The 22,634-nt window shown below is 48.9% G+C and overlaps 6 protein-coding genes and 1 non-coding gene across 7 annotated transcripts; 5 read left to right on the top strand and 2 right to left on the bottom strand.

Annotated features, from left to right (window-relative positions):
- Positions 1-1,793: 1,793 nt before the first annotated feature.
- On the top strand, positions 1,794-2,636 carry ACHE_10865A (uncharacterized protein; the record flags this gene model as incomplete). Its single annotated transcript, XM_043284019.1, has 1 exon — positions 1,794-2,636. The coding sequence occupies one exon, from the start codon at positions 1,794-1,796 to the stop codon at positions 2,634-2,636; it is 843 nt and encodes a 280-aa protein (XP_043131985.1).
- A 682-nt stretch (positions 2,637-3,318) lies between these two features.
- Positions 3,319-4,679, top strand: ACHE_10864A (uncharacterized protein; the record flags this gene model as incomplete). Its single annotated transcript, XM_043284008.1, has 4 exons — positions 3,319-3,357; positions 3,406-3,507; positions 3,558-3,701; positions 3,753-4,679. The coding sequence occupies 4 exons, from the start codon at positions 3,319-3,321 to the stop codon at positions 4,677-4,679; spliced, it is 1,212 nt and encodes a 403-aa protein (XP_043131984.1).
- A 489-nt stretch (positions 4,680-5,168) lies between these two features.
- On the top strand, positions 5,169-6,130 carry ACHE_10863A (uncharacterized protein; the record flags this gene model as incomplete). Its single annotated transcript, XM_043283997.1, has 2 exons — positions 5,169-5,451; positions 5,523-6,130. The coding sequence occupies 2 exons, from the start codon at positions 5,169-5,171 to the stop codon at positions 6,128-6,130; spliced, it is 891 nt and encodes a 296-aa protein (XP_043131983.1).
- Positions 6,131-7,986: 1,856 nt separating this feature from the next.
- On the top strand, positions 7,987-8,751 carry ACHE_10862A (uncharacterized protein; the record flags this gene model as incomplete). Its single annotated transcript, XM_043283986.1, has 1 exon — positions 7,987-8,751. One exon carries the CDS (start codon positions 7,987-7,989, stop codon positions 8,749-8,751), a length of 765 nt encoding a protein of 254 aa, XP_043131982.1.
- Positions 8,752-9,875: 1,124 nt separating this feature from the next.
- On the top strand, positions 9,876-11,176 carry ACHE_10861A (uncharacterized protein; the record flags this gene model as incomplete). Its single annotated transcript, XM_043283975.1, has 3 exons — positions 9,876-10,173; positions 10,233-10,472; positions 10,533-11,176. 3 exons carry the CDS (start codon positions 9,876-9,878, stop codon positions 11,174-11,176), a joined length of 1,182 nt encoding a protein of 393 aa, XP_043131981.1.
- A 988-nt stretch (positions 11,177-12,164) lies between these two features.
- ACHE_10860S (uncharacterized protein) lies at positions 12,165-12,619 on the bottom strand (the record flags this gene model as incomplete). The annotated part of the gene is made up of 3 exons (XM_043283964.1): positions 12,165-12,289; positions 12,368-12,494; positions 12,557-12,619. The coding sequence occupies 3 exons, from the start codon at positions 12,617-12,619 to the stop codon at positions 12,165-12,167; spliced, it is 315 nt and encodes a 104-aa protein (XP_043131980.1).
- Positions 12,620-21,784: 9,165 nt separating this feature from the next.
- On the bottom strand, positions 21,785-21,896 carry ACHE_t10015S. The gene has a single exon. It is a non-coding gene; the product is annotated as a tRNA-Asn (tRNA).
- Positions 21,897-22,634: the final 738 nt, after the last annotated feature.

Genomic DNA, 22,634 nt, shown 5'->3' with positions numbered 1-22,634 from the left:
CGACAACCGAATTCATGCTCCAGTCATGCATAAATGGGGAGCGAGCTACATGGCCCAAAATGGGGCGTGTTAGAAACCATGTTGCGATTGAACTGGCCCTCGATTCAGCAGTTCAGAAGATGCGCGCAAGGGTCGCACTCAGCAATAGCCCTCTTGACATGAGGAGGCTCACCCGGCATTCGACGGATCCTTTTGACAGCAGTGGAGACCACGGACACGTACATCATCAAAGGAGAAATTCCTTTAGCCACGAAGTTGAACCAACCAAGCGAGTTCGGTGTAATTCTTCGAGTCGACGATTGAAGAGATCACAAAGTGTTGTGTCTTTCGAGAAACCCGCTCATGTCCGGACAACTCACTCGGAGCCTGCCATACAAGATTGGGGCGACATTCACGAGACTACCATAACAAGAGCTGGGGATGGTCCATCCATATCACGAACTAGCAGTAGGCAACCTAACCCTCTAAATCGTCGCGCGTCTTGGGGACCATTATCTGGAGCTGCGTCTGTTAGCTCAAGCCAGCATATTCGGCGCCCTCGCTCTCGACAGTCTTCTAGCAGCTCTTCTTCATGGCAATCAGTTCATACAGATGAACCCACATCCTCACAGACATATTCATGGCCTAATCCTATGTCACCTCTGTGCGGCCTGCTGAAAATGACGCCCAAGACCAGCGACAGCTACTTTGATTCATCGCCACAGAATAGTCTATACTGATTTGTCTTTCCTTTTCGTGTATTAATCACGTTTCGCTTTGACTGAATAAGCTACAGGCGGCGCGTTGGCGGCGCATTCGAATAGACTGCATCTTGGTCATTGCTTGACATGCTTGGCAGCCCACACAGAACAGATGGCGCATGAGGTAAATTGGCGTTTAGAAGATATGGTCACTATGTTTTTCTCGGCGTTTGGCCCTGGGCACAGTACGATTAGCCACGAAAATGGCACGGTGCTTGGGCATGACTCGGTATGTTATGATTTGAGTAGCTATAGCGTACATGTTGGGCATTTATATAATTGCTTACTATTGCCCTGAGTTTATAGGAAGAAATGACAATATTCGAGATGTGTTTGTCTCACAATTTCGCATTGCTACGCCGCCAACTTTACTCCGTACATATACAACAAAACCAACACCAACGACACCACGACCTCTCTACATGACTCACCGAAATAGAACCAACCCGATTCTAATCCATGCTCTTATGCAAAACATGAATAGAAACAAAAAGCGAAAGCACCAACACCAAAGAACCACCCGTCTCAGAACCCTGTCATCCCCGGCGCGTACAAACATCAATACTTCCTCTGATTGGTCAATGTCCCCGAATGAGCGCTAATTAATCTCATTAACACTCCAGCTTTGTTGCATTGCATTAGCGTTTAATGTCCTTAATATAGCAATCCCATGATTTGAATTGCCCGTTAATTGCTAAAATTGGCAGTGTTTGCTGCATCAGCGGTAAATTGGGTCTCTTTCGGCGAATGACCATTGCGGCGACTGGACAACAATGTGCTCTCGAGCGATGCAGGGCCCTAGTTGAGGGGTGTTTCAGAGCTCTGAGGAATAAAAAGAAACAAGATAATCATCGTTTTATGGCGCTTGAGATAAGAGGTGGTCAAGCTTTTATACCATCTATCATCCGCTCGGTTTATGGGTTTGTTTCTTGTCTTATTCTTGTTTCTGTCTGTGAGATGGAATAATCCCGTGTCTGGGCAAGTACTTGCTTGGCCCCATGCTTCTTGACTGAGAGAGTTATTATTTTGCTACTAATCTGATTAACACCGTTTATGATTGACAACCTTGTCCAACAAAATACCACCATGGCAAGCATCGTTCCCAACCCTCTAAACCGCTTCCGCAAACACGACTCCCACAAACCCCTTCACGCCAGATGGGGTGATGTATCCATCACAGCACCGACAGATGGATCCTGGTGCCAATACGATAACCCGCATAAATCCGCACAACGACGTCTAGGCTACGGACCCGGGTACGTCCCCGATGGGTTCCATCGAGCATCTATCTCACCGGCCCGGGACTTCGAAGACGAGTATGAAGATGACGAAGCCCCCAAGGCAGAGACATCTTCACGACGAATGAGCACACTAAACCCCCGACGCTTATCAATGCGTCTATCCCGGACGAAGTCTCCAGACGGCAGACAACAACAGCAACGCCGCCCCCGCGGCCTCGACAGAGCAGACTTCGCCTACAAACCCATAAGACAAGACTACTCCACCGAAGTCGCTGAGGTAGCGCATAGACGCGAGTCCCGGTTCCGGTATATCCCCGCTAGTCCGCAGTATCTCGAGGAGCTTGAGCGCAGTCAGTCGGTTAGCTCTGGGTATGGCTCTGTTTCTAGCTCTAACTCGTATGGTCATGAATGTGGCCATTCTTCTCGGAGCGGGAGTCCCTTGCGCTATGGTGCTGGTGTTGATGATGAGTTTGAACCTCATCGGGGACAGAGAGATAGGGGGAGTAGGGTATTCCCCATGGGTTGTTCTACTATTTCGGGACAAGGACACGGACAGAGGAATTGGTTGTCAGTGCCGGGTGACAGGAAGAAGAGGTACTCGACAAAGAGATTGACTACGGTTATGGTTCCGGATCCTGAGGATATGTATGGTTGATGGTTGAATTGGGCATTTGGTGTTGGGGTTGGGGTTTTCTTTTGGGGCGTTTTAGGGCAGTGTTTTTTCGGTTCTGGCTTGGCGTATGATTTCAATTGGCGTTAGGATTGGGATTTGAAGTTGACGATAATGCTACGGATCTACCTACGAAGTTTGGTCGTGTTCGATTGTAGAGCCCATTGCTATCCGAAGGCTGAATCTATACGGAGTACATAGCACAAAGCACGACGCTCTCGGGAAAGACTCCACAAATCAAGGCATTTCATTCTCTATTTCTACCAGATTACTGCCCTCTATATTATGCTTACTTGGCTACCAGTCCTGACGTCGACCAAGCCGATGACGTCACATACAAAACATCGTCTTGCAACGACCTTTTCCAGTCTGGATTATATTCCAGCTTGCCTGTTCCGATTGGCCTGGAGCGGTGTTCCTCAGTATGTAATGTAATCACGACGAGATGTCAGCTCTCATTATCGGTGTTTATCTCCAGATTTCTGTATCCGGATTCGACGGGGTTATGACGGCATTGTCAGCGCATGCTTGATCCGGTGTTCATATTTCTCATTCTGGATTCCTATATATCTTTTTTTCTTCGATTCAATCTGCGGAATATAGAGTTGCTGAATTGCTCTACGTCGACTGTTCCGCATATAAATTAGACCCCTTGAATATAACGACAATGGCGGACGCCGTGGTTCAACTTAGATGTGGTGTTAAGGTATGTCCAACATTATCCTCCGCAATATTGGTGCTAATCGATATATAGAACGATGGATGGGGAAAGCCGGGAAAGGAAGGAATGGCCGCGAAGCTGTGGTCGCAGACGCCCGGGAACCCGCAGATTGATGATTCGAAGACCTATTCAGAGGTAGGCTAAGGCGCAGATATTATATACGAGAAGAGAAGCTCATTTTGCAGATGTGGATGGGGACATATCCAACCAATCCGTCCTATGTCCTCTCAACCGGCGAGCTGCTCTCGGACTATCTCAAGAAGAACCAGCAACTGGTGGGTAAGTCTGTGTTGGATCGATTTGGACCAGAAATTCCGTTCCTGCCAAAGGTATGCAACACTTTACTTTTCAGATTGGAGTACCTTTACTAATTGATATAGATCCTTTCGTTCAGCAAGGCGCTCCCCCTCCAAATCCACCCCGACCTGTCGCTCGCCAAAAAGCTCCACGAAAAGGATCCCAAGAAATTCGGCGATACCAACCACAAGCCCGAGATTGCAATTGCACTTTCCAACTTTGAGCTTTTTGCTGGCTTCAAGCCCACCTGGGTGATTGAAAACCAGATGAAATTGAAGCCCCTCGAGAAATTCTTACCACCGCAAGACAGCAAGACCGATAACGAATACTTACGGGAAATCTGCCAGAACTTGCTCTCCCTGGAGCCAGATACCGTTGCTCAGACTATCAAGGAACTTCGAACCGTTCCTGAAGCCAACTTCGGGGAGGACAAATATATCCCCAGCATCTTGGATCGTTTGTGCCGGCAGTACGGCGACACCGACAATGGGAACCTGGTGGCGGCAATCTTGATGAACTATATAACACTGGGACCCGGTGACTCCGTTTGTGTGCCTGCAGACAGTATCCACGCCTATCTCTCAGGTGACATTGTCGAATGCATGGCGCGGTCGGACAATGTGTTGAACACGGGATTCTGTCCTCGTGCGCAACGCGATAATGTGGAGTTATTCTCGCAGGCGCTGAATTTTAAACCTCATTCGCGAGAAGCGGCTATTTTACCACGGAAAAAGAGCGACAAAGGTATGAATGGTAAGACAGAGGTCTATGCGCCGCCGTTCAGTGAGTTCAACGTCTTGTCGACTTGTCTGGGACCAGGCGAGTCGGAGACGCACAAATCCATTCTGGGGCCAAGTTTGATGATCGTCACCAAGGGATCTGGGAAGATGAATGCTCCTGGAAAGACAATCGAAATGAAGGAAGGATTTGTTTACTTTGTTGGTCAGGGAATTGCGCTGGACTTTAGCACTGAGAAGGGGATGGCGTTGTACCGGCCATTCGCGGAGTGACTTGTCGAATTAACCTTCCTTGCGATAAAATGCTATATCAATTCAGGCGTTTTGGTATCCATGTTCGGTAGAAATGCAGAAAACATGCCGCAATTCATTTAGGGCTATCGGTGCCTAAGGCACGTCAATTGCATCAGAATCTAAGATCTTCAGCAAAAATGGATACATCAATTCCAACAGCAGTTTTAGAAACCAACTCTTAACGCAGCCCAACGTGGCCCAATGGATTCTTTCTCCGACGTGGAGAAAAGCGCCCACTCGCGCGCACTGATACGCTTCCCGAAGCGCCTGGATCGAATGGAGTCGCAACAGCGGCCTCTCACAGCCAATCAATAGATGAAACCCGAACAATCTCAGTTAGAGGTTGCTATTTTGGGGAGAGCCGCCTTTAATTGTGGCAGCTGAGTTTGTTTATCCTTATTCTCAAAATAACACGCGCTGAAACGGAACGGTGAGAGGGTATAGCAATCTTCTCGTGCTGAGTGGAGGATGGGTTATTTGAATGGGGATTTGTCCGTCGATTCGGCTTTTGTGTTTTTACTTGGTCTGGGGTTGCTTGTCAGCTTTGCTTCTTGTGTCTGTTTATACCTGTCATATTGGTACGTTATGCTTATAGCTCGGCATGAGGGCAGTTTTCTCCAGGCTAGATCCCCGGATAGTTCGGTAGACGACATCAATGGCGTTTCGGGGGGCTCCAGTGAGCCCGACAGCCTCTCACCTGAGAAGCAAGCCATTATCGGGGCCGTTGTAGGAGGGGTCGCTGTCATTGTCAGTGAGTTAGCCCGAGCAATTCTATAGTATAGACTTGCACGAACCAATGCTGACGAAATAACTCCCATACAGTCACAGCAGGAATCCTCTTCTTCCTCATTAAAAAGCACAGATGGGATCAAATCCGACAGCGCGAAAAAGCCCTGCTGGCGCTTCACGCTCCTCCGCCAGCATACGATAGCAGCGATGCAAGCAATAGCTCGAGGTCCTCAAGAAAACCCTCTCCTTCTCCTCTCCTTCCTCCTGTTCCCATTCGTACTCCTGCACGCCCAGCAACCGTATCCATCCCCTCCTCGTATCAATGTCAAGTCAGCAGAGACATAGAAGAGCAACCACCAGCGTACGACACCCTGTCGATGCCAGTATACGATCCATCGAGATATCAACAGCAGCAGCAACAGTTCCGCCCCACATCGACTCTGACGGTAAACAACGGTTACCTGCACTATTTGACCGGCGACACCATGTACGGCCAGAGGTCTTCCCAACTATCAGTGCCGTTTCAGGGTCATCGGCATACCATTCAAAGTATGCCAAGGTCGCATATCGGGGGTCAAGGGTCAGGAACTGGACTGCGAGAGTCGAATCTTTCGTCTGTTCCGCAGCATGGTAACAATGGGACGAGGCCTCCTCGAAAGCCAAAGCCGGTGCTATCGAGGTTGATAACGAATTTCGGGTAACTGGGTATCATGGCGTTTGGGATCGTCTTTATGACATGGAGTTTGGAGGTGGCTTTTTTTTCTTTGATAAAAGCAGAAACAGTTGTCAATATAAATGAAAGAACAAATTCTGAGGATTGTGTAGAAAGAGCAGATCCATAAGATTTGTTCTCTTTCTTCACGCGCACTTGACCTCACTCTTTATACTCTACCAACTAAATCCCCTCTTCATATTCAAGCACAATGTTACCTTGTCTTCGGATATACTATTGACTAGACTTGGTTTACGATATTCACCAGGAATTGAATTTATTTTTTTTGTCGACGAGCACATAGACATAGACATACAACGACTCGGTAAGCACTTTATTCTACTTAATGCAGATGACCTGGATTCATACTAACACGCCGTTTGACGGAAAAAAGGTATAAGTTTGGGCCTGGACGCTCAGGACAAGTTGGACCCGCCGAGCAACGCTAGCCGATACACCGTTACGCTACCTCAGTACTATGATACAGAGGACTATACCCGGAACCTCCGCGTCAATCTACATGTGGATTACTACGGATGTCGGGCCGCATAGGATGTGCCGAAGACAATAGCAGCTTTTGCATATACGACCTGGACACGGATCATCCGGCGCTCACCTCTTACAAATACTTGCTCCGGTATTAATTCGCTTTCATATTACTTTCTGCAGCTACTGGTTAGCTCCCAATCGGCGCGTAGGTAAGCTCTGTGGATGGCCGACAGCCGGTCGATCAACCGTGCTTCTTACACTCCTCCACTCTCCCACTCATACGCTCTCATTTCCCTCGATCCTTTCCGTTCCCGCTATTTTCAGGGATCTTGATTAATTGTTGACAGGGTGGGCCCTGCTTTTTCCGTTTCCGGTTAATGTCGGGCAATTAAGATGCATGACTCTTTCCTGTCGCTCGAAACTGCGCTGACTTTTGGTTCTTCGATTTCCCAGGTTCATCTTCTAGCCGACGAGATAGCCCGGAATTCCAACCATTCCTATCGTTGCTTGCTACGGTTACATTGAGAGGACCCATAGTGAGACTGAACCATTCATCACACTCTCTCCTCGGACGACAAATAGATCAATGTCAGTCCCAGAGGCCTATAATGCAAGCGCCTTGCCAAGCCGCCAGACAAATGCTTGCATATCTGTACGACTGCAGTATCCCGGCGGGAAAACAAGTTGGCATGCTGGTTGACTGCGCCGCAATTTCTCTATCTACCAAAACTCGGGCTACTTACCCCTCGCGTGCTCATTATCGTCGGCCTAGCAGTCTGCCCCGCCCATTATCAGCCGCCGCGGTAGGGAACGGGCAAGGTACATATGCACTTTGTCCTATGATGACTTCGGGCCCTTTCCACCCTAGCGGCTGACCATGGCGCAAGAATTCCCCGTTGTCCCTCTCGTAATCCCTCGAGAGATCGTCTCCCGCTAAAGTGGAAGGGGCAGGCTGACCCAAACTGTCGGGTCGTGAGCGCGTTTTCGATAGCGACAGAGAGGCCCAAATTCTGCGCCGGACGACGATTGAGGAAATTCGTCCCCCTCTCTTTGTCCTTTCTTCACATTGTAAAAGAGAATATGCAAGCGGGCTGTGATTCTGCGTGCGCCTCAGCCGGCTCTGATATAAGCCCGTCCAATGCTGCCAAAGTGCCGGTTCAGTTTTTTTTTTTTTTTCCTTCTCCCTCATTCCATAAACTGAATCCTTAATTTTGCCCCGACTCGAGACTCCGGATGACTACGAACCTTGAAACCATCGTCAGGTAGGACCTCTCTTTTGTAGTCATCAATATTGTAAAACGTTCGAGTTTTGACTCATAAGTTGTACTAGGCTCAGTGCATAGTCGACCGAACATCATGGCTACCGTCTTTCGGAAAATTCGAGGAAAACGCAAGCTGTCCAGCGAACTAGACTCACGATGGGGTGATGTCTCCATCTCCTCCCCGAACGAGGGGTCTTGGAATCAAGGCTTTCAGCCATCGGGCTCCACTGTCAACACAAATCTGGGAAGCCCAGAGCAAGAGCAACGGCCTAACTCTATGAATTCGCTCGGACGGCGCAGTACCTCATCTCACAGAGCAACTAGGCCAGGCCCGTCGAGCGCCATTTCAGTGGATTCGATGCCGACAGGCCACTATAACGCCAACATACGAAGCCGGCCCCGAACGTCACACAAAAAACCATCAACAACAGGCCTTGGTATCGGAATGCTCCAAAATGGTTACAGTGCCTGGGATGATGCCAGCAGCGATGGCATGTCGTCGGACGATGAAATCAAAGACGGCGGAGGGCGTACCGGGCAATATCTGACCGTGGGTACGGAAGAGGACTACTCTCGAGCATCCAGGTCACCGCCTCTGTCAGTCACATCTCGCATGCGACGCCACAGCCACCAGACCACGATAGAGCCCAGCCCTTTCATACCAAGGACGACGAATTCGAGGCATGCGAGCTTCACTTCTTCCGCTCCAATGGCATCAACTGAGAATTCTCGGATCGGGTATGGACATCGCCATCCTCCATTTCCAGAAAGAAAGCATGTGCATCGTCCAAAGCCTTTGGAACTTGAAGCGGCTAGAGGACCGGAACTGGTTCCGTCGTACGATGAGCTGTACGGGTAGATGTGTGGTTTATATCTTTGATGACCGTTTCCTTTTTATCCCCTACACATTTCTTTCTTCTGGCAGATTCTAGAGATTTTCGATATTTTATGTCTTTATGAAACGCTTCGATACTTCCCTTTGCATGTCTTGTTATAATACGCCGGTAGGCATTTGGACCAAAAACGAAACTTCTTACATTTTTGGATTGTATATTTTGAAATGCGCGAAAACGCCTCGCCTTTTTTTTTTTTTCCTTTCCTTGTGGCATAAGTACGGAGTACGTACCCCGACTATATATATCCCGCATTAATCGGCGCCAAGGCATCGCTAGGAAATCGACACTTTCCTTTGTCCAAGACACACGTTCGCAGCGCTGATATTAAACTGATATTAATCATTATGGACCGTGCCAGACGGCAATACTCGGCATCATCAACCGATTGAACTCTCAGATCATAAAAATCAGTCGCCAGTGACTTTTGTCGATGAGTGAGCAAAGAGGGGATTCTCGTCGCGGATCGGCGAATGAGATGCTCGCAGCTGCATTCCCAATCACTATCACAATCAGGCCTTTGCTTGCTCGCCCATCACGTCCGTCACATCCACTTGGCCAAAGATGGTCCGGATCGAATCGCCCAGTGACTGCTTGCCGGCTGCTGGTCGTCAAATAGCGATCGTGTCCCCCGCTCCCCATCCGGCCTGCAATGTGGGTTTGCCTTTGTTGAATGGACGTCTGGGAGGCTTTCTCTAAGCGCCGGGGTGATGTCCCCTGCCGCATAGCGTGTGTTTGATTCGACGTTGACAAATGCGCTGCAGAGCCATGGTCTGAAACACTCACCCTCGAAAACGTTCATTTCTTTTATCACCTTGTGGGAAGTACCAACATACCAAGATGCTCACCAAGCTTTTTTTTGTTGCTTAATTGAAACAGCGAGAATCCTCTGATCCCGCGATAGAAATACGTATTGAACGCTGCTCATTACCGGTCTGGAACGTTTTTTATCTCGATACGAACGTTCTCTTGTCGCTCGGCGTCTGTCTCGTCTTGGCTGTGATCGCGGGCGTTAAGAAGACCGTCCAATCCAACCCAGAAGGAGCTGTCTCTTCCTCTGTTTGTGTGTGCATTTTTAATATCGAGGACGATGCTCGGCTTCTTGGGCCGCGGCCCAAGGCCCACGATTCAACTGACACTGGCGATCCTATTTGTATTCAGTCAGCTTACTTCCGTGGTCCTCGGTCTGAGAACAACAGCAGGCTCGCCTTGCGCAAGTGTCTGCAATCGCGACTCGACCAACACCACCTCGTCAGAAATCGTTTGCTTAGATCGACAATACAACAGTACCTTGAAGGGAACGCATTTTCAGGAATGCGTCGACTGTCAATTGCGCAGTGATTTCTTCGATACAATTTCGGGCGAATCAGATGTAACATGGGGGCTCTGTATGTCGGCCATATAGTACGGTTCGTTATGGTGTATGCTGACCAATATCCTCGTCTAGATAATCTTCGTTATGCTTTTACCTCGTGTCTCTATGGATACCCACGGCAAGTGGCCAACATCTCGTCGCCGTGTGTAGTATCCTGCTCGTCGCTGCAACCGGCTCTCGATCAGAACATCGAGAACCCAAGTGCCTATGGGTTCTTCGAATGGTGCGGCTCATCCGCGTTTGCCGATGTCGTCGTTACTCAGTGCCATGAGTGCTACAACCTGACAACCAACCAGATTTATCTGGGAAACTGTACGTTCACTTCACCCGTACAATTATGTATGCAGTGGCTAACATTTCCTGAAATCACAGTCGTCGAAGCCATCCGCTACAACTGCCACTTCCGCACTTCAGCCGGCCAAGCATTCCCCATCAGCCCAGACGACATCTTCACACAGAACCCGCTCCCGGAACATACGGTATCGCTAACCGATCCCCCAAAAGACGACTCGGGAGTAAACCTCCCCGTGGTCATCGCAGTCCCCATCGTCTGTTTCATCGTGTTAGTCTGCGCGCTTAGCGTCTGCTGTTTCTTCTGCATCCGCCACCGTCGCAAGAAGGCGAAGGCGCGCGAGGAGAGGGAGTTCCATGAGCAGTGGAATACTATGGCGCTTGCCTCACCGGGTCCCGGTGCTTGGGGCCAATATCCCGCACAAGTACCGGTCATGTCGCCGGCTGTCTGGGGGTATGGCGGGTATGGATATGGGCCTGGGGTTGCGTTTTCGGATAATAATGTGAATGATGGGCAAGCGCAGGGTGTGGGGTTTGCAAAGTCGGACTTTGATACTATTCAGCCGGCTGTGACTGTTACTTCGTCGTCGACTCCGGGGTCATCGGAGCAGGAGCAGCAGCAGCAGCAACATGCCGGGAACGGGAATGAGGAACAAGCTCATGCTCAAAATTATTTCCCTCCTCCCCCTGGTGCTTCGCAACCCCCGCCACAACGTGGTTCATGATGCATGGATCACAGATAATAGCTTGCCTTTCGGGCAGCTCTCTCTGACATTGACTGGGGACAAACATGCCTTTCTGAATGCTCTGCTATTGGTGTTTTTTTTTTTTTTTTTTGAAGCTTGCTTCGCTTATTGATACTTACTCTCCTTATATACCCCCTTGATGAAGCGTTGATACTGCTCTTGATATTTTGTTGCTATCATACGGATAATAACTGTACAACCAGAATAGTTACTATAAATACAGTGATACACAGCAAATTCCAAGTCCATAATGTACGGGAGAGCTTTCTCGGGACGCCCTTGGGGCTATCTGAAGCAGACAGTCGATTTTCCCAGAACACCCGCCATGTCGAGCGAGAGGTAGATATGGCATGCATGAAACGAACCAGATAGACGCGCTCACTATCCAACAAAGATACGCGGCATCTCCGCTGCTGAGCGTTGAACTTGGTAGAAGGTCTTTCATCAGGAGAGATTCTGGCACTTGAACGATCACATACTACCACAGCGTCACTTCAGACATAGCCACGTCGAGGTCAATGGCAAATGGTGGTTGCGATAACAACATCGGGACTGATAGTTTGTGGAAAGCCTTCCTCTGTGACAAATATGGGTTGTCGTTATTGCTGGAGTATAGAATTATTGCTGGAGTATAGAATTTGAATGAGAAGCAGACATTGTGCCCTCATAACACGCAATACCGTCTTTCAGCGAGATGTTTTCATCCCCGTAAACCAGATCGCAGAGAATGATTGCAGAGCATCCACAGGACATCTTTTCGAGTTTATGGTCATTTCTGCGGTCGTATTTCTCGGTCTTGAACCTTCTCGAGCGGCGTGCTGGTATCGGTTGCTCTTTTGGGTCTTCCCCGTTTCTTCTCCCGCACCCTTTTCGATGTCAAGGCATTGAGACAGAATGGACACCGTGAAAAATATTTGAGATATGGTAAGTTCATCTGGACAGTTATGCAGACATTAAATTGCCATTATCAGGCAGTTGTAATAAGGGCAACAGAAGTAATGTTGACATTCAAGATTTCATTGTAGGTGTTGCGGGCTGCTGAGAGATCATATTTGGATGGAAGACGAATGATACCGGCGTTGTTGATCAAGACTGTTTAGGAAGAATTATTATTATGATGATAATGTGATGATGATGTTGTTGGAATAGGGAGCAATGAGATTGGCCTACCATCCAGTCTACCATAAGTGTTGGTAACATGGTTGATGACTGTAGTGATCTGTTGGTCATTGGTGACATCCAGCTCGACCAAATCAATCTTAGCAGTCACTCCTAGATCTTTGAGCTTCTGGACCGCCTGTTGACCAGCATTTAGATCCCGGCTGCAAAAGATATAGGTGTTTATTGGGTGGCGCAGACCAGCAACCTGGAGGATGGCGAAACCCAAGCCTTGGTTGGCACCGGTACAACTTTTTCAGACATGATTGAGGGAGTAAACGCAGCTGCTTAGCTCAGACAGGTGGAGAGAGGAATGAAAATGAGGAAGAGGCTGGATTGATTGCTCATTCGCATGGAAGACTGTCTCTTTAACAGCAACTAAGGAGAGGATAGGATGAAAGTGGCATAACGGAGTTTAGCGGAATTAAGCCAGGAAGGAACAGACGGAGGAGGCGGAGATAGGCATATACACCGTGCAGGGGACAAAGACACGGAATCGAAGCTATCTCAAACATCCCATGCAGGCCAGATAATCAGTCATCATATCCAGAGCAGTCATGGATACGCAAATATTCAGCTGGATATGGTAAGCCACTTTTTACTCCACGGATGTCAAGTTTATTTCTCACAAGGATCAGGATTCAAGAGTTGGCATCCCCACTAACCCATGATATAAAGATACAGCAAACAGCTGTCATGAACCAGTTAAAATGTCATCTTAATCACTCATCGCTAGAAATGTATTCTCTCACATCCTGGTTGCTAGCCCTTGGTAATGCGTTGCATTTGCCTGTCATGTCAGCTTTGTTCCCCTCCATCAATCTTTCCTCTGTCTTGTCGTCTCCACAACTCGGTCTCTCATCTGCGACTGAGTTCTTCAGCCCCCCTTACTCCGACTGGACCAATGAGACCCAGCGGTGGACGACCTATGAGGCCCCTACATATGGTGTAGCAGTGAGGCCTTCTACAGAGGTGGATGCTCAGAAGCTGGTAGGTTTATTATCGGAGCCAAAGTGTCTGAGCCTTGTTCTGAGATGGTCCAATCCAATAGGTCGCGTTTGCTGCCATGGCTGGGGGGGATAGAACAGACTGACCCTCTGATATATCCCCCCTGGCAGGCCGAGGACCCTAGAACTAGCCAAAACATATGCCCTATCCGAGATGGGGCAGGTGTGGCCTTCCAACAATGGGCTGACCCATGCCCTCCACTCTCCATGTGCCTCTTCACCAACGGCAGCCGCTTGAGTAACTCAGATACTGTAGCTGATGCTGGATGGTATGAACACTGGGGTGCTTGGAATCAGGAGTCAGCTCGCGGCCATCTCTCCCTCCCACAACATGAAGTTTTTGATGCAGAGGCCACCGCAGCATATGAAGGGCTGAAGGCCACCTTTGATAGCGCCCAGGCTCCCTACACACAGAATTTATACATCCTCCTAGATAACCAGGAGGTAGCACGACAGCTAGTGGGCTCCCCCAGAGGCTCCAGCCAGAGCACCATTCTGGCCTTCCAAGAAATCACAAATGCCTCGCCCAATCGGCCCCTCAGATGCGAGGCTATCCCACCTGGGCGAGTACATGTTCGCTGGATCCCTGGGCATGCCGGTATTACAGGGAACGAGCAGGTCGATGAGCAAGCAAAGAAAGGAGCTAGGTCTACCCCACAGACCAACCCTCCTCCTGTAAGGTATGTCTGAGCTCGCCGGACGTTGAAGGAGGAATTCTGGCGGCGATTTCAATCATACTGAACTGAGAACGCGCCACAGCAATATCGCGATCGCTCCATCGACCTGGATAAACGACCCCATGAGCTATCCCTTCCCAGAGCTACCCTCGGTCGCCTCCTCGCTGCCCGGTCAGGGCATGGAGACTTCGCCCAATACCACGAGCGCTTCAAACATGATGATGCCTTATTATCCTGCTCATGTGGCAGCAGAAAGGAGCCTTTCCACTTCTATTTCTGCCGAGAGGGTCGCAAAGCAGCGGCACATCCATGGGGCCAACAGCCAGTAGCCGACATCCTCACCAAAAAGACAAGATTCAGTGCATACGCGGGTTGGCTGCGAAAATGGCAATTCTATACAGCCATCTGCAAACGCCATTAGGATGCCAAACCTATCAGACCTGAGGACCACACCTCTGGTTTCCCCTCTTTTCCTTTTTCATTGTTTTCTTTTTGTTCAGCCTCCCCTTCCCCTTCTCCTTTTCCTCAGTTTCCTTTTCAAGAAAACCCCAAGATGCGCAGTTTGCTGTTTAACAGTCATGAAAACCCAAGCAGAGCCCGCGCGGGGGGCTATTTGTATTTAGATGATAGATGATAGTTTAGCTAGAGTGTGTGTGTGTGTGTGTGTGTGTGTGTGTATCTATTTAACGTCGAGGGTCGGGTCTTTCCACGCATCCTTGGAGCTTCACCCCTCGGAGCGGGAGAACCCTGGTCCCGGTGCGGGACATACGACGGGCAGATCGGGACTGCCTGTCACCTAGCTAAACTACCATCTATCATCTAAATACAGGTAGCTCCCCGCGCGGGGAGCTGCTTGGGTTTTCACAGCTGTTAAGAGCGAACTGAGTGTCTTCAGGTTTTCTTGATACGAAAACTGAGGCAAGGAGAAGTAGGAGAAAAGAGGGGGGAGAGTGTCACGGCGCTCTACTAGGATGATGGAACGTCCAACTCATGGGTTCTACCTAGGTAGCTATCGACGAGAATAATCAACATGAGGAAGGAAGAAAGGAGGTAACGCCATATTTATCAACAAAGCAATAAAGCAAACAACCACACCTCACGTGATAATCAACCAACGTGACCAGGCCGTCACATTACCCCCCGGCTTCAATAGGCATTGTCCTCAATGTCATGGTCAACCCACAGGTAAGAAAACATGAGAAGGCAACAATACATGAGACACTTGAAAAAGAAAAACACATGAACATGTCCAAACATCTCCAAAAATCAATCATCGAGATCATTAAGGTCATCAAGACGGTTTGCCTCTAACCTTGCAATCATCTGCTGGTTCCATATTTTATTGGATTCCTTGTGTGCCTTCATGGAACAATCCTTCACCCAATGATCAGAGGAGCCACATCTCACACAGGATCCTTGTTGTCGTCGTCTGTTCCTTTCATCTAGGGAGGTGGACGCTGCTGACAGGGAGTTGATATTGATGACGCTGAGGTCCATAGGATCAGACTTGGTGTGAGAGCCAGATTGGTGTGATTGAGAGTGGGAAACATTGGTGGAATTTGAGCTGAAAGAATGACTTCCCAATTGTTGAACCACACGAAGGAAATCAGTGTATGATTTTGGAAGATTCAACTGCTGGTTGAGACGTCCTCGGAGAGTAGGATTGAGGCCTTTCCTGAACGCTGAAATCTTGGTGACATCAGGCCAATCTTTGCCCTTTGCCTCATAAAGAATCCTCTCAAACTTGGCGATGTAGGCTGCCACAGATTCACCACTATCCTGCTTTAGGACTAGTAGATAATCTTCAGCTTCTTGAACCTTGTTGGGGTTGTCATAAACCAGAGATAGTTGATCAAGGATGGTGTTGTAATCCCAGGTGTTGGTGTCTTCTGCATAAGATAACTGGGGAAGAACTAGAGCTTGGACTTTGCTTTCCAGATTCAGATAGACATAGTAGAACTGAGCCACTGCATCACCAATAGCTGGAGCATCAATCCTAAGCTTAGCCTTCATCGAAGCAAGCCAGGTATCAAACTTCAAAGATTGGCCATTGAATTTCTCGGGATCAGGGAGGCATGGCTTTGGTCGTTGAAGTGGTTTGGGTTCATTTTTGACGGATTCGATTTCATTCTGGAGGGCGCGGATCGTAGAAGAAAATTCGTTTCGGAGTTCTTGAAAGGGGTCCATGATCTTTAAGAAAGGGATCGTGAGCTTGAATCTTGAAAAACTTAAGTCTTGAGAACTTGAAGGGGTGCCAGCATAGTCGCAACCACTGGACTTCTTGAAAGTTGAACTTGAATATGCCAACAACAGAAGTTTCAGTCCTGAGCTCTAGAAACTTAACTGAAGCAGCGCTTGACTTGACTTGAGGATGAACTTGAGGATGGAAACTTGAATGGAGACACTGTTATAGCCTGGCCAGCTCCCGAACTGCGGCACCAGCGAATCCCTTGAAGGGAGAAGCCTTTGGTATTTCTCTCCCTAAGGTATAAAAGGAGGATGTTGATTATTATGTCACGGCGCTCTACTAGGATGATGGAACGTCCAACTCATGGGTTCTACCTAGGTAGCTATCGACGAGAATAATCAACATGAGGAAGGAAGAAAGGAGGTAACGCCATATTTATCAACAAAGCAATAAAGCAAACAACCACACCTCACGTGATAATCAACCAACGTGACCAGGCCGTCACAGAGAGATGGGAAGAGGAGGGGGAGGGGGGCAGACGAAAAGGAGAAACAGAGAGAAGGAAACCAGAGGTAAGCCTAGAGGTTCCCATGTTTGATGCATTTAGCATCCTAATGGCGTCTACAGATGGCAGTATAGAATTGTGATCTACCCAGCCAATCTGCATATGCAGTGAACCCGGCCTTTTTGGTGAGGATGTCCACTACTGGTTGTTGGCCCCATGGATGTGCCGCTGCTTTGCGACCGTCTCTGCAGAAGTAGAAGTGCGAGGGCTCCTTTCTGCGGCCACATGAGCATGTCAACAGGGCATTGTCATGTTTGAAGCGCTCATGGTACTCAGCAAAATCACCATGACCGCTCCTGGCGGCGAGGAGGTGACCCAGAGCTGCTCGGGGAGCTGGAGCTCTGGTGGCCGTTTCTCTATGGCTATGCCAAGGGCCTTATACCGTTCAGGGGCCTTGTCTGCCCAGTACTGTGTGAAATGTTGCCAGTGCACCCTCTGGGCTGCTCGCTTGGCAGCCGCTATTGAAGCAGGTGGTGGGGACTGCCCCAGGGGAGCTCGGCATCCCATCTTAGCTTCTTTATCTGCCTCGTCATTGCCTTCTATGCCTGTGTGGCCAGGGACCCATTTGACCTGCACTGCGCCTGGCCGTACACCAGGTGCTCTGGGATAGTCTGCCCACGACTGGGCCGTTTCTTGGAAGCTTCTGAAGACAGATTGGCTTGATCCTCCGGGCTGACCCTGGAGTTGTTGTACTGCCTCCAGGTTGTCCAGGCAGATATATAGGTTGGTGGCATGCCAGGGTCGGTGATTTTTGAGAGCTGCCTGCAGACCTAGCAGGGCAGCTCTGGCTTCTGCATCAAAGATCTCCTGATTAGGAAGCTTTGTGTGTCCACTGAAGATCTTGATCCTGCTGGTGCCCCAGTAGCCCACCCAGCCGGCTCCTGCTGCAGTGCTCCCCTTTTCTTTGGACCCATCTGTATAGACAACCAACGATGGTTGGGGGATGGAGCTAAGCCAGGACTGGAAATCCTCCCTGGCCTGTGCCCTAGGGGCTGCAGTAGGCCGACCTCTGGGCATTAGACTTGAGTCCCAGGGTCTTGTTAGCAAAGGGTCCACATGCTCAATGTTGTGGAAGTTCACTGGGTCAATGGCTCGAAGGAGGCGAGTTTTAATTTGGGGGTTCCGCGGGTGTGTTGCCCGGCGGTACACTGGGTGCCTGGTATCAAGTTGGTGCACTCTGACAGATAGCGCCTGTTTTCGTTGATCTAGGAGGAGTTCAATGGGTGGTATGGCTGTCTCCCGGTGGAGGGCAGCCGCTTGGGTGGTCCTATAGACCGGGAGGTTTCCACGGAGCGCACTGCGGAGCACCCGATCCAGACAGGCTAGCTGTGCAGCTACCCCATTAGATACCAGTTTTTGTTCACCTGAGATGCTCTGCCTTGGTCTGTGTCGTCCAGGCCACCATGCCTCTGCTCCATAGCATAGGACTGAGACCACGCAGGCAATTGTTGTTTGCCTCAGTAGGGGAGCTTTGACCCCTCGTACTGTGTTGGCAAGGGCTTGGATGCCATTGGCTGCCAGTTTGGCCTTGGCTGCCAGTGTCTGAATGTGTATTCTGAATTTTAGTCTCCGGTCAAACCAAATTCCCAGCCATCGTGTGGCCTCATTGAGTTGGGGAGGTATGATCTCCACCGTGCCCTCAGGGGTTTGGATTGAACAGGTGGGATTGTTCCTTTTCCAACCCCTGGCAAAGTGTTGGAGTTCTGTTTTGGCCAGGTCAAAGGTGAGACCCTCTCTTTGGCCCCATTCCATCAGGTCTGTTGCAATGCTTTGCAGTCTGGTAGTGTTTTCTTCAAGGGATTTGCTGATAACCAACTGGCAGATATCGTCTGCATATCCAAAACGACCTCTGCGGGCTATTGCCGGCCCTATCTTGAAGACGGGTTCAATGTACAGCATGAAAAGGATTGGTGAAACTGGGGAGCCCTGAGGCAGGCCTGCTGGGACTGCAAAAATTGGGCTCTGATGCCCATCCAATTGTATAGCTGCTGTTCGGTCTTGGGTGAAGCTCAGCACCCAATGAATCACTGCAGAGGGCCATCCTTGACCGCGGAGTCGTTGGGTTAGCCTGCCTGAAAGGACTGCATCAAATGCGCCTTTGACATCCATGGTTAGCATGGAGCCGCTGAGGCCGCAGGCCCAGGATTCTTCAACATCATGCACCAGAGCTGCCGCTAGGTCAGTAGCTGAGCGACAGGGGAGAGCCCCAAACTGTTGGGGATGAAGGATCTTGTGCTTGATGGTGTGACGGCCTGGTCACGTTGGCTGATTATCACGTGAGGTGTGGTTGTTTGCTTTATTGCTTTGTTGATAAATATGGCGTTACCTCCTTTCTTCCTTCCTCATGTTGATTATTCTCGTCGATAGCTACCTAGGTAGAACCCATGAGTTGGACGTTCCATCATCCTAGTAGAGCGCCGTGACATAATAATCAACATCCTCCTTTTATACCTTAGGGAGAGAAATACCAAAGGCTTCTCCCTTTAAGGGATTCACTGGTGCCGCAGTTCGGGAGCTGGCCAGGCTATAACAGTGTCTCCATTCAAGTTTCCATCCTCAAGTTCATCCTCAAGTCAAGTCAAGCGCTGCTTCAGTTAAGTTTCTAGAGCTCAGGACTGAAACTTCTGTTGTTGGCATATTCAAGTTCAACTTTCAAGAAGTCCAGTGGTTGCGACTATGCTGGCACCCCTTCAAGTTCTCAAGACTTAAGTTTTTCAAGCTTCAAGCTCACGATCCCTTTCTTAAAGATCATGGACCCCTTTCAAGAACTCCGAAACGAATTTTCTTCTACGATCCGCGCCCTCCAGAATGAAATCGAATCCATCAAAAACGAACCCAAACCACTTCAACGATCAAAGCCATGCCTCCCTGATCCCGAGAAATTCAATGGCCAATCTTTGAAGTTTGATACCTGGCTTGCTTCGATGAAGGCTAAGCTTAGGATTGATGCTCCAGCTATTGGTGATGCAGTGGCTCAGTTCTACTACGTCTATCTGAATCTGGAAAGCAAAGTCCAAGCTCTAGTTCTTCCCCAGTTATCTTATGCAGAAGACACCAACACCTGGGATTACAACACCATCCTTGATCAACTATCTCTGGTTTATGACAACCCCAACAAGGTTCAAGAAGCTGAAGATCATCTACTAGTCCTAAAGCAGGATAGTGGTGAATCTGTGGCAGCCTACATCGCCAAGTTTGAGAGGATTCTTTATGAGGCAAAGGGCAAAGATTGGCCTGATGTCACCAAGATTTCAGCGTTCAGGAAAGGCCTCAATCCTACTCTCCGAGGACGTCTCAACCAGCAGTTGAATCTTCCAAAATCATACACTGATTTCCTTCGTGTGGTTCAACAATTGGGAAGTCATTCTTTCAGCTCAAATTCCACCAATGTTTCCCACTCTCAATCACACCAATCTGGCTCTCACACCAAGTTTGATCCTATGGACCTCAGCGTCATCAATATCAACTCCCTGTCAGCAGCGTCCACCTCCCTAGATGAAAGGAACAGACGACGACAACAAGGATCCTGTGTGAGATGTGGCTCCTCTGATCATTGGGTGAAGGATTGTTCCATGAAGGCACACAAGGAATCCAATAAAATATGGAACCAGCAGATGATTGCAAGGTTAGAGGCAAACCGTCTTGATGACCTTAATGATCTCGATGATTGATTTTTGGAGATGTTTGGACATGTTCACGTGTTTTTCTTTTTCAAGTGTCTCATGTATTGTTGCCTTCTCATGTTTTCTTACCTGTGGGTTGACCATGACATTGAGGACAATGCCTATTGAAGCCGGGGGGTAATGTGACGGCCTGGTCACGTTGGCTGATTATCACGTGAGGTGTGGTTGTTTGCTTTATTGCTTTGTTGATAAATATGGCGTTACCTCCTTTCTTCCTTCCTCATGTTGATTATTCTCGTCGATAGCTACCTAGGTAGAACCCATGAGTTGGACGTTCCATCATCCTAGTAGAGCGCCGTGACAGATGGCTATCCAGGAGAGTCTGCGGGCCAACAAGCGTTCCAACCCTTTCCCCAAGGTGGAGAGGAGGGCGATTAGTCTGTATGAGCGTGGACTGCTGTAGTCCTTCTTCCCTGGCTTTGGAAGGGCTACCAACAGGGCTTGACGGAAGGGAGTTGGGTGCCATCCAGTTGCAGCACAGTGCTTGTAAAGAGCTGCAATGTGGAGGCCAAGGGCAGGCCAAGCTTTTTTCAACACTGCATTGGGTATCTCATCTTGACCGGGGGTACTGCTCTTGGCTTGGAAGATGGCTTGGTGTGCTTCCCCAGTTGTGACAGGTGGGAAGGGCAGAGTTGCCTCTGGATTGTTGTCATTACAGTCAATGGGAATATCCTCTGCGGAGGCAGCCTTCTGGAGGAGGGTTATTTATTTATTTATTTAATCAAGTTTAAGGTCCATACCGAGCCCTAGGGGCTATGACAGACCGCTACCAAGATGGTAGACTTATTCAGTACATTCAGTTTTTCTTAACATCTTTTTTCTTGACCATTCGTAGCTTTTTCCTCGCCCCAATCCGCCTTGTCTGCGCAGGGCATTTGGGCAGTACTTATTTCTTATGCCCCTATAGCGCTACGATAACTGTGGCTATAGGGCCCTAAGAAAGTTCCTAACCCTCCTTGTATTATTGGCTAGTTCACTCTAGCCACCTTCGACGGGTAAAGAACCCATGATTCCTTGTCCATAAGGACCGTACCCTATCCCTAGGGATAAGTAGCTTAGCTGAGGCATGAGCTTACCATCCGCTCCTTTTTACATCTGAGCTTGATGTGATTCAAACTGTTAATTGGCCTAGGCCGTTCTTCGTAAGCATCCTTAGGGGTTAGAGGCTGGGAAAAGGTCCTCTAACACCCCACACCGTGTGTGATAGACTAGAGAACGCTCACTTACTTCTTTTTTGGGAGCCCCTAGATGCTCCCGGGTGCCGTAGCATGCCAAATTCCTCGGAAAAAGGCCACATGGTGGTATAATGTGCCAGTGGTGAGAATCGAACTCACGACCTCCCAGTGGTAGAACTTTCTCTAGGAAAAGTTCCCAATAATGGGGGCTGCCTCGGGACGCTACCACAACGCCACGCCGCCGGCTCTGGAGGAGGGTTTTCACCAGGAGCTCTGCTTTGGCGTCAGGGGTGGTGTGTAGACTGCGACACGATCCGCAAAATATCCAAATTATACATATCCAAATCCGCAAATTTGCGGATTTGGATAGCATTTGACATCCTCATATCCGTGCGGATATGGATTTGGATAGCATTTGCTATCCGCATGTGGATTTGGATATCCATGTGGATATGTAAACAGTGCAAATTTGACGAATCTGTGTCTACATAATTTATGCGATCCTTGGCAGTATTAAATGGTATTGTAGTTGTAAGAAAGTCTACTGGTTGAATAATTCACATTTGTTGATATTGGATCGAAGAGAACTTTTGTCATAACTCAATTTATTGTAATTCTTCTAATAGGAACTAGTATCTATCAATTTCAAAGCCAGCTGGCATCTTTGGCTGTTTCCGAACTCTTCTTGAACGTGCCTGCATACTACTCTTTTCTTCTGGTATATTAGGTAGAGGATGATCACCATCATCATCATCAAGCTCATGGTCTATCTCATCCCTTGGCTCAGAAGAAATGCTTCTGCGTCGTTTCCCTAGGGCACGCTCACTAGGTGCTGCAGGCTGTGAGTTATATAGTATATCATCTTCCTCATTGTCGCTTATTGGTTCCAAATCTTCCTGGGGCTGAGAGAGGGCTTTTTCCTCCTCAATGCCTGTAATTTCACCAGCTGAGAGATACTCTTTTATCAAATCTAGCTCCTCTTGT

This window comes from Aspergillus chevalieri, chromosome 1, assembly GCF_016861735.1.
Source record: "Aspergillus chevalieri M1 DNA, chromosome 1, nearly complete sequence".
In the NCBI taxonomy this organism is placed as follows: domain Eukaryota; kingdom Fungi; phylum Ascomycota; class Eurotiomycetes; order Eurotiales; family Aspergillaceae; genus Aspergillus; species Aspergillus chevalieri.
Note: the sequence above shows the minus strand (reverse complement) of the source record. Positions and strands in the feature narration are given on the sequence as shown.